Source organism: Octopus bimaculoides, chromosome 14 (genome assembly GCF_001194135.2).
Source record: "Octopus bimaculoides isolate UCB-OBI-ISO-001 chromosome 14, ASM119413v2, whole genome shotgun sequence".
NCBI lineage: Eukaryota > Metazoa > Mollusca > Cephalopoda > Octopoda > Octopodidae > Octopus > Octopus bimaculoides.
Window position 1 is genome coordinate 29,509,412 of NC_068994.1, and position 11,589 is coordinate 29,521,000.

The following is an 11,589-nucleotide window of genomic DNA, read 5'->3' on the forward strand; positions in this document are numbered from 1 at the left end:
AAAAAGTTTTGACTAGCAGCAATTAACATAATTTAAAAATGAACAAAAAGAATGAATTCATGTGAGCCAATGGTATGGATTCTGATAAACTAAAGGATGTGAACCGAATGATTTGCTTACAGACAATTAGATTTCCCTTAAAATATGTTAATTTTTGTGTAATTATTAGTAAGTCATGAAATTACCTCCCCCCTTTTTTTTATTGGAATCACGATTTTTTTTTTCAACTTTAGGCAATCTACAACTTAAGAAAATCCAAGTTGAGAATTATTTGCAAAAGTCATTTAGTCCATCATCCTTTATTTATTTTATAACTCCAGTGAACAACCAATATAACTGTACAGATCCAAGACATAGTATTTCTATGTTGTCTTTCAGTCTGTTAAAAATAAGTCAAGATTCAAAAGAGACCATGGAATAAAGGCAACAGACCATTGAGATCTTCAGTGGTTTTTTGACAAACTAGCAACACAATAATGAAATAGCTCCACAACTAATTAATCAATGAAACATAACCACTGTCACTAAAACCAAATTACCTGTCAGGTGTATCAAGTTGAGGGAGTTACAATTTTGAGACTTTTGTTTATGTATAAAAACAGTTTTAGTTAAATATTTGGTTACAAATATGCTTTCTATAGTAAATTAATTTTGAAGAATATAATTTCAGCTATATCATCCACATAGTCATAGCTCAGTTAATTAGAAAAAAAGTTAACCTAGATGAGATGCAGTTTGGATTCATGCCAGGGAAAAGTACTGCTGATGCTCTCTTTATAGTATGGAAACTGCAGGAGAGGTATGTAGTTGAAAGTAAACCACTGTACTTGTTGACCTGGAGAAAACCTTTCACAGGGTGTCTCACTCGCTGATGGTTACTGTGGAAGCAAGGAGTAGATGAATGAGTAGCGAGAGTTGTTCATGCTATGTAGGGGAATGGTGTTCATAAAGTGGGTTAGCAATAAGTACAGCAATGAATTTAGTGCGTAGGTAGTTCACCAGAGTTTGGTTATCAATCCTCTACAATTTATTATAGTCCTCCAGGCCATAACAGAGGTATTTAAGGCTGAATTGCTATAGGAACTTGTATATGGTGATAAGCTTTTTACACCAGAAACTATAGTAGAACTGGAAATGAAGTTCCAAGTGTGAAAGCAAAACCTAGAATGAAAGGGCTTTAAAGTCAACTTAGCAATGACCAAAGCTCTAGTTAGCAAGAAAAGAGACAGGATGCTAATCCTTTTGCATATATGGCCCTGTTCAATATGTAGAAGAGGTGAAGGTAGAAATTTCATGGAGTGTACTCAGTGCAAATTATGGACACATTAGAGGGACAGTGGAATGACAGGAAGGTTAGCAGAGAGAGTAGATTTTGTGGCAGACACATAGGTGCAATAACACTAAGAGCAAACAAGAAATAGATTTTCTGGAATGCCCAGAAGGATCCTTAGCGGTAGTTGATTGTTTTTGCTATCAATGAGATTTGATAACCAGTGGATCAGAAGAGGAAATACTGAAAGTATGGTTGTTAGAAAAAGAACTGACTGGAGAAAGTTCATAGAGATATTACTTCAGTTGGCAACAAAAGCTTCCCTCTCAGAGTGAAAGGTAGATTGTGAAGACCGACCTCCACCACATGGAAGAGAGCAAGGGACCAAAATGAATGGCAATATTCAGTGCTTGAGAAAACCTACACATCTCAGCAAAAATGAGTGCCTGTCAAGCCTTCACCCACAAGTCATTTCTAACACTCATCATCCCTCCTTAAACTGCAGTACTACTCACTTAGCTGCAGTAAATGGTTTCATTTATCACCTCACACTTCACATTGTATACCTCTTACCACTGTCCACCGCAATCCCATCTCTAATCATGTTACACACTTTTTCACTCAAATGCTCTTACCTACCCATCATCTTCTCTGTTCTCTCTCACATATCCATCTTGTATCATGATCTCAAATCTTTCTCTTTTGTTCCAGATAGGGAAGCCATGCATTCACTTCTTCAGCAAGACACCTGCTCCAATCTCTTTATCATACTTTCACATCCCCCAAGACTTATACCCCACTCAGTTGAGGGGTCTTGTCTTGCAAGTACTTGGTGACCACACCAGTGCTGATGCTATGAAAAGAGTACTCACTACACTCTGTAAAGTGGCTGGTGTTAGGAAGGACACCCAGCTATAGAAACCATGCCAAAGCATACATTGAAACTCAACACAGCCCTCTGGCACAACAGTTCCTGTACATCAAACTCACACCAGCATGGAGAAAAGGATGTTAAATCCCTCTCTCTATTATATATAGTTTATAGATCCACAAGAAGTAGAATTTAAAAAAAAAAGTACTCCATCCAATTTAATAAACAAATGAAAGAGCTACTAATAGTTTCATGCTATTATGATATTTGAACAGGCACATTCATAAAATACACCATCTATCTCCAAGCAATCTTTCAAGCTGTTTCTATATTAATAGCTTTTTTGGTTGCGTATTAAATTGATATATACATATATATAGAAATAAGAGTGAAAAAAATGACTCGAATAGCCACACAAAGCACTAACCTCATCAATTGATGACTTTTCTCATAAGTTGTACAAGGCAAGCTACCCTTTTTAACCCAGAGTATCAGTTTTCTGATGAGAACTAAGATTATAATGATCAGAGTTCAAAATCATGTGACAAGGCTATGTCAACTTACTTCATTTTGTGAGTTTATCTCACCATGGAATGGTGCTTTAGCTCTCTGCCTCACTTTCCATCAATTTATAAGGTTATTGCTTTGTGAGTCGGTTTTTTTTTTTTACTCTTATTTCTAGCAAATGGTTTCTACAGCTTGATGCCCTTCCTAACGTCAACCACTCCGAGAGTGTAATGAGTGTGTTTTTGTGCCACTGGCACAGTTGCCATTTGCATGACACCGGTATCTGCAATGACCGATTTTACTTGGCTTGATGGGTCTTCTTCTCAAGCACGATGTAATGCCAAAGGTCTGTCACTGCCTCCATGAGGCCCACTGCCTGAATGGAACTCAGCCACTTTGCCTCCGTGAGGCCCAGTGCTCAAAAGTACTCTTTATGTGCCACCAGCATGAGTGCCAGTTACATGACACCAGCATCAGTTACAACTGTGATTTCACTTGGCTTGATGGGTTTCCTCAAGCACAGCATATCACTAAAGGTCTTTGTCACTGGTCATTGCCTCTGTGAAGCTCAAAGTTCAAAAATCATGCTTCACCACCTCTTCCCATGTCTTCTTGGGTCTACTTCTACCACAGGTTCCCTCCACAGTTAAAGATCGGCACTTCTTTACACAGCTGTCCTCTTCCATACACATCATATGACCACACTATCACAGTCATCTCTCTTGCACACCACATCTGATGCCTCTTATACCTAATTTTTCTCTCAAGATGCTTACACTGTCGAACATGCACACTTATATTGCGTATCCAGTGAAGCATACTGGCTTCATTTCTTTCAAGCCTATGCATGTCCTTGGCTGTCACAGCCTGTTCCACTGCTATGTGGCATAGCTGTATGCACACAGACATCATGCAATCTACCTTTCACTCTGAGAGATAGGCTCTTTGTTGCCAGCTGAGGTAGGAGCTCTCTGAACTTTGCCCAGCCTAATCTTATTCTCACAGCTACATTCTCAGAGCATCTACCTCCACTACTAACTTGGTCACCTAGATAACGGAAGCTATCTACTATCTCTAGCTTGTCCCCTGGCAGTTGATGGAATCTATTTTCAGTGTTTATTGTAACTGTGCATCTTCCACATACAAAAGCTATTTTCCCTGTTAGCCTTCCTCTGATATTGCTGCACCTTTAATGTGTCCAAAGCTTATGCCAGCTGCATTTTATGGAGTTTACACCTATGCCTTTTCTACAGGTTGCACAGGGCCCTCTACCTGAGGGGATTTGTGATTTGTCTGCCTTCCTACTTACTAAGACTTTGTTTTTGCTAAGTTAATTCTAAGGCCCTTCGATTCTAGACTGTGCTTCCATACCTGGAACTTCTCTAGTTCTAGTAGTGATTCATTTATAAGAGCAATGTCATCAGCATAGAGGAACTCCCAAGGGCAACCTGTTTTAAATTCCTCTGTTATTGCCTGGAGGACTATGATGAACAAGAGGAGGCTGAGGACCAGTCCTTGGTGAACCCCTACTTGTACCCTGAATTCTTCACTGTACTCATTGCCCACTCTCATCTGACTGGTAGCATCCCTGTACAAGACTTGTGCAGCTGTCACCAACCACTTGTTTATCCCTAGTTTCCGCATTGACCACCAGATAAGGCTTTTTTCAAGTCAACAAAAGCAAAGTACAGAGGTTTACCTTTGGCTAGGTATTTCTCCTGCAGTTGCCTTACCAAAAATATAGTCAGTGGTGCTTCTACCTGGCACAAAACCAAACTGCATCTCATCTAGAGTAACAGATTCCTTAATGATTTGGGCTATTACTCTCTGTAACTTTCGTCACTTGATCCAACAATTTAATACCTCTGTAATTATTTCTAAGGCATCACCTTTACCTTTGTAACAGTTGACCATGGTGCTGCTACACCAGTCATTGGGTATGACTCTTTTGTGAACACCTGATTTACAATACGAGGGACTAGACCATAACTCACACTGCCAGATATTTTAAGCATCTCAGTGGTGATTCCTGATGGGCTCAGGGCTTTCCCTGTCTTCATATCCTGAATTACTTTATCTACCAGAGTACTGGTCCCTCAACTGGGTCAACATTTGGCAGACTCTCTTCCTCCCATTCATTCTCCATGTTCAGCATTCTTTCATAATGGCATCTCCGAGCCTCTTTCTTTGCAGAATCATCAAAAGCAAGTGCACTATCATCCATGCAGACACATTCCTCTCCTATGACATCACAGTTTTCTCTCACACACTGTCTTGTGTCTTAATATCTTATTGTATGAATATATATATATATATATATTGTGCGGGTGGCACATAAAATACACCATTTCGAGCGTGGCCGTTGCCAGTACCGCACCGCCTGACTGGCCTTCGTGCGGGTGACACGTAAAAGCACCCACTACACTCTCTGAGTGGTTGGCGTTAGGAAGGGCATCCAGCTGTAGAAACTCTGCCAAATCAGATTGGAGCCTGGTGTAGCCATCTGGTTCACCAGTCCTCAGTCAAATCGTCCAACCCATGCTAGCATGGAAAGCGGACGTTAAACGACGATGATGATGATATATATATATATACACCCACACATATGCATATAAATTTGCTCCAGTTCTTTGTGTTCTGAGTTTAAATCTCACACATTGGCTTCCATAGGTGGTAGACTTAATCCATCACCAATTCTAATACCCACCACCTGGCAACTCCAGTACCTTTAGCAGAATTCACTTTGTGGCAAGAATTCAAGCCAAGTCTCTAATTTTAGAATATCTTTCTCTCTTCCCACTCCTCTCACTAGTTGTAAAGGGCTCTGTAAAAGTATCCAGCTGCAGTAGAAAAAAAAATTTTTTAAAAGAATAAATACACATAGGTGAAGGCAAGGCTGTGTGATAAAGAAGCTCATTTTACAATCATGTGGTTCTGAGTTAGTCCCACTCTCTGACACTGAGGGCAAGTGTCTTCTACTATAACTCTGAGCCGATCAATGCCATGGGAGTGAATTTGGTAGACAGAAACTGTGTGAAAGCCCATTATATATACACACATGTGTATGTGTGTGTGAATATGTCTGCATCTTTGTGTTTGTTACCCCATTCCAACTGCTTGACAACTGATGCTGGTTTGTTTATGTTCTTGCTCAACAAAAAAGACCTGTAGAATAAGTACCTGACTTAAAAACGCAAGTACTGGGGTCGATTTGTTTGACCAAAACCTTTCAAGGTGGTGCCTCAGCATGGCTGCTGCAGTCCAATGGCTGAAATAAGTAAAAGTGACAAATTTTCTGTTATGTCAAATGGTAAAAATAGGGATGAGATGAAGTGAGATCCATTTACACACCAGGAAAAATAGATGTGATGATGATGATGATGATAATGATGAGGAAGACGATGATGAAACCATGGGACAAAAATATAGAAATATAATAAAAGGTGCAGGCTTGTTTCCCAACCACTTGGTTCCAGGTTCACTCCTACTGTGTGACACTTTGGGCATGCTACAGCCTCAGGTCGACCAAAGTGTTGTGAGTGGATTTGGTAGACAGAAACTGTAAGAAGCCAGTTGTATATAGATATGTGTGAGTGTGTTTGTCCCACCACCACTGTTTGACAACTGTTTAAATCCCATAACTTAGCAGCAGTTCAGCAAAAGAGACTGAGAGAATAAGTACCAGGTTTAGTAAAAAAAAGAAAACTGGGGTCAATTCATTCAACTAAAAATTCAAGGCAGTGTCCCAGCATGGCCACAGTCTAATGACTGAAACAAGTAAAAGATAAAAAATAAACAATGGTACAAGTAACATACATTTTATTCTCATAATTGTTGCTTTTATTATTATTATTTTGTTATTGTTCAAATGTATATGGAAAAACATCTTTCTTTCTACTGATCTAGAGCAATGTTGGTTGGAAATGGAAGTTGAGTTGAGTGAAATACACAACATTATCGGTGGAGGTGGGCATGGGGATGGGTGACAACTATAACTGAAATAATATAATGGGTTGACATATAAAAAATATTGGACAAATGTACATTAGTACATGCACGCACACATATATATATACATACACACACACACACATATATATTCATATCTATCTATACACACACACACACACATATATATATATATCAGACATACATTGTGTACATAGCAAGACCCACACAGGAAAATGCTTTGTATGTGTATATATGAATGCATGTATACATATATATATATATATACACACAATATATATATGTATGTATACCCTATATGTATATACATACAAAACAAAAATGCAGACATACACACAAGTCTGAGGGCATCTTATCTAGATTGCAATTGTAAACATTTCAAGATATTATTGAAACTGCAACTGGTGGATGCTAGTGCAGCTCAATCTGCATTAGTTCCAAAGAAGTTGATCCAATGGCTAGCAAACATTGCTCCCCCACCCTACATTACTAAGGAAATTCCATCAGACTGTTGTATGAAGTGTGTATGTCAGAAAGCTGCTCACTCTCTTGGTCTGCCTTGGTTGCAGGTATGGTTGACTTGTGCGTCTGTCCAGCCAGGTGTCCATGGAGTTGTGAGAGCAGATGCTGCAGAAGCACCTGATGACCAGTTCCCAAAACTGGTACCAGGTGTGGTTGATCGCCATGCAGGGATGTTAGCTCCAGTGCAAGGTTGCTGGGTTACAACAGCAGACTGGTGCTGCTGGTTGTGATGGGGGTGGTGGTGGTGATGATGATGGCCATGTTGATGAGGATGGTGATGGTGAGCATGTGGTGATGATGACGGCAGAGGCTGTCGAAGTGCTGGAGGAGGAGGTGGAGGTGGAGGCGGAGGTGGTGATTTGGAAGCTTTACACATCACCTTGTTGATATTGTTGTTGTTGTTGCTTTGGTTACCACTACTTGCAGCAGAAGCTGGTGATGATGTGTTCTGATGCTGTTTGTCATGATGGTGATGATGGTGGTGATGATGATGGTGATGGTGATGATGATGAGGATGTGCTGTCTCACCCATTGATACACCTTTGCAAGAACCTTGGTTGCAGCTACCACCCATTCCTGGTGATGATGATGACTGTATGTGGGCACGGCTGTGTTTCTTGAGGTGTGCCCTTTGCGAAAATGACTTCTGGCAGATCACACATAGAAATGGCTTCTCTCCACTATGTGTGCGACTGTGGTTGACTAGGTGGTCTTTCTGACTAAATCTTTTCGGACACTGGTTGCAAGCATATGGCCGAATACCACTGTGGATTCTGGAATGTGTGGTCAGATGAGTTCGTTGACCAAATGATTTACCACACACCTGACATGTAAATGGCCTCACCCCAGAGTGAGTACGAATGTGATTAGTCAGCTTTTCCCGCTGGCTGAAGGCTTTGTGACACTGAGTGCAGTAAAAGTGTTTCTCCTCATCTGGCATTAACTCATGTTTGTGGAGATTAGCTTTTACAGAAAAGCCCTTCCGACACACACCACACCGATAGGGTTTGCGACTACTATGACCAGTATAGACACCGTAATTTGTCATGCCAGATAGTGGTACAGGAATGTTCTGGTGGCTGTGGTTGCTGTGACTTACTGCATCATGGCTACCACTGGCTACTGAGTGTTCATCACCAGGTGAAGCTGCTGTGTTGCCACCATTGTTATTGTTAGCAACAATAACAATGGTACCTAAACCTGGCGAAATGCTCTGTGAATGGTTGTGGTGATTGTGGTTATGGTTGCCAGTACTGTCCAAGTTATTGGAATTGTTATTGCTAGAATGACTGCCATGTTGCTGCTTGTGAGCCCTCGTCGAATCTTCAGCTGCTGGTTGAGGGTCAGCATAAATCTTAGTGCAGCTACTGAAATCATATTGTTGTTGTTGTTGCTGCTGCTGCTGTTGTTGTTGTTGTTGTTGTTGCTGCTGTGGGTTTCCTACTGTAGTATATACACCGGAATGAGCAGTATACATTCTTGTTTTGTTATTGTTTTATGTTCTTATAAACTGTTTCCTAATAAAATTGTTTCGAACATTTGTACATTTGTAGTTACAACGTTTAACTATACCAAAGTGTGTTTTTATCATAAAAGTACACAAATATAAATATAAAGGTTAACACAAACTTACATATTTATAGACATGTATGTTTGTGTGTATGTGCATGCATGTATGTGTATGCAGAGCATGTAGATATACACATATGATGTGTTCAGATATTCTCTAAACCTGTACGTTTTGTATGTATGTAGAATTACAATACTGAAACCCAGATCCCAGCAAATCAAAATACGTTTCTGGAATTCTATGTAAATGTCATCAATCAGTGTATCAGAGGTTCTGGTTCCTACCAGTTGTGTGGTATGGTATATATAAAGCAAAAAATAATTTATCTTTATCCAATATACTTTTAGTAAAAAAACGTTATATTTGAGCAAAAGTTGGGATGAAAATATAATGTAATAGTTTCTGCTCTAAAAATATTCTGTAGGGTCTATGAAACAATGAAGCATTAGATGGATGAGGTGGTGATGAAAAAGGGATTGGTAAAAAAGGTGAAACAGAGAAAGAGAGATGGGGTAGAGAATGAAAACAAAAGTGGATGGGGTTAGAAATTCCTTTGTAATAATGGAATGTCACCAAAAGGTAAGAAGTCCTGAAGAACAAAATATGAAAATATTTAGTTATGTTTTCCGTGCCAGTATATTGAACAAATTTGTTTTTTTCATGTGGCAAGGTGGTGGTGGTGAGGAGGAGGCTGTTCTGTTACACTGGAAGCATTTGTCTTTGAGTATACATGCAAATCATTACAATTTCTGCACACAACAGGAATACACTGGAGACTTCTGGGCTGGAGTAGTTTCTTAGGCGTAGCAAAGACTGGGTTTTCATCTTGTGTCAGCCATGTCTGTTAAAAGGAAAGAAAATGTGTGATAATAGATATTTCCATAAAAAAATGCTGCCCTTCTTCCATATGACTTATTCCACCAACTGCCTACATGCACCATAGATGATGATGACGTTGGTAGTGGTGGTTTTAGTGATAACATAGTGAAGGAATACACAAAATGAGAGATGACTATCTCCCCACCCACCACCGTTCTTTGTTACATCAACCAACCCACTGTGGATGTTTCTCACCTGACACACATAACACCAGGGGAACAAAGTTATACATATTTATTATGTTTACTAAAACTACAAGATATCTAGATCTTAAATTTTCATTTTTCATTTACCACAATCTATTGTCAAACTCATCATCATTAAAAAAGACTTTTCTGTAAAGAAACAATAAATATAAGGAAATTTTTTTAAAAAAATGGAATTTCCAAGGGTTCTGTAAGTATAAAAATTGTCCCTTTGGTAAAGCAGGTTATTTGTATGTCTGTGTTTGTCCCCTCAACACCAATGTTGGTGTGTTTACGTCCCTGTAACTTAGCAGTTCGGCAAAAAGAGACTGATAGAATAAGTACTAGGCTTACAAAGAATAAGTCCTGGGGTTGACTTGCTCGACCAAAGGTGGTGCTCCAGCATAGCCACAGTCAAATGACTGAAACAAGTAAAAGAATAAAAGAATATATATATATATATATATATATATAGAGAGAGAGAGAGAGAGGGAGGGATCAGACTGTAGACATGACTGTGTAGTTGAGAAGTTTGCTTCCAAAACATGTAGTGTACAATCCCACTGTACAACACCTTGGGTAAATATCTTCTACTACAACTTTGGGGCAATCAAAGCCATGACAGTGGATCTGGTAGATGGAAACTCAAAGAAGCCTGTCATATATAAGTTTGTGTGTGCGTATGACTGTACTGACATCGCATGATGGTTGTAAATGAGTATCACCATCATACTAATAATGTCATTCATTTCCATGAAAAGCACGTCGGAAAATGGGGAAATATTAACTTGCTTGGAAACAGGTGAGAGTTGGTAATACAAAATCTGTCTTGAATTCCATCTCTCCCATACAAGCATGGAAAAGTGAATATTAAAACAATGATGACACACACACATATATATATATAATCAAACCTGCTTGTACTTGATATACTCTACAATCAGCCTCTCTCTTTTGAGCCACTGATTATTGATGTCTACCACTCTTTCTTCCCTTGTACTACCCCCCACCCCACCCCCACCCCCGTTACATCCTTTCTACACTTATACTCTTTCGCTTCACTTATCCATCCTGGTTTTTCTTTGGTCAACCCTCATGCTTCTACTCTGCATCCTTCTCTGTCATCCTGCCTTCAGTGAACAAATGTATTATAGAGCAACTGAGGTTTTTTAAATTCTATGCGGTACAAGATAACACCATTGGTGTATGTGTGTATATATAACAGCATTCTGTACATCTTACTTAACATGGATATACTATAGAAAGCCACAAAACTGTAGTATTTGTCTTGAGAAAGCATCATGTATAGACATGTTGAGCTAAAAAGCACAAAAATGTGTCAGTAGTAGAAGAAAAGTGTCCAGCAGCAGTGGTGGAATTGCTGAGTCATGATTACTGTGTCTTTGCACACCATCAGTAGCAAGTGCTTAGACAAATGTAGACTCCACTGATATAGGAAAACAGTGATAAAGAAACAATCACTGGTATCACAAATAGCTGGCAGGGTAAATAAACTTTTGTCAAAAGTGGCTTCCAGGTACGGCATCCATCTTTAAAATAATGCTACTATGGGAAAATCATAATCATCATTATCATTGTTAATGTCCACCTTCCATGCTGTCATGGGTTCGATGGTTGGACAGGAGCCTGCACCAGACTTGTGTCTGTTTTGGTAGGGCTTTTACAGCTTGATGCCCTTCCAAACACCAATCACCCTGCAGAGTGAACTAAAAAAAAATGGACATAAAACACACACACACACACACTTATATATATATATATATATGTATGTATATATATATATATATATATATAT

General features: G+C 39.3%; 1 protein-coding gene across 1 annotated transcript; it reads right to left on the minus strand.

Annotated features, from left to right (window-relative positions):
• Positions 1 to 6,450: 6,450 nt before the first annotated feature.
• LOC106876604 (zinc finger protein 260) lies at positions 6,451 to 9,857 on the minus strand. The gene has a single exon (XM_014925215.2). The coding sequence runs from the start codon at positions 8,614 to 8,616 to the stop codon at positions 7,159 to 7,161; it is 1,458 nt and encodes a 485-aa protein (XP_014780701.1). The 5' UTR covers positions 8,617 to 9,857; the 3' UTR covers positions 6,451 to 7,158.
• Positions 9,858 to 11,589: the final 1,732 nt, after the last annotated feature.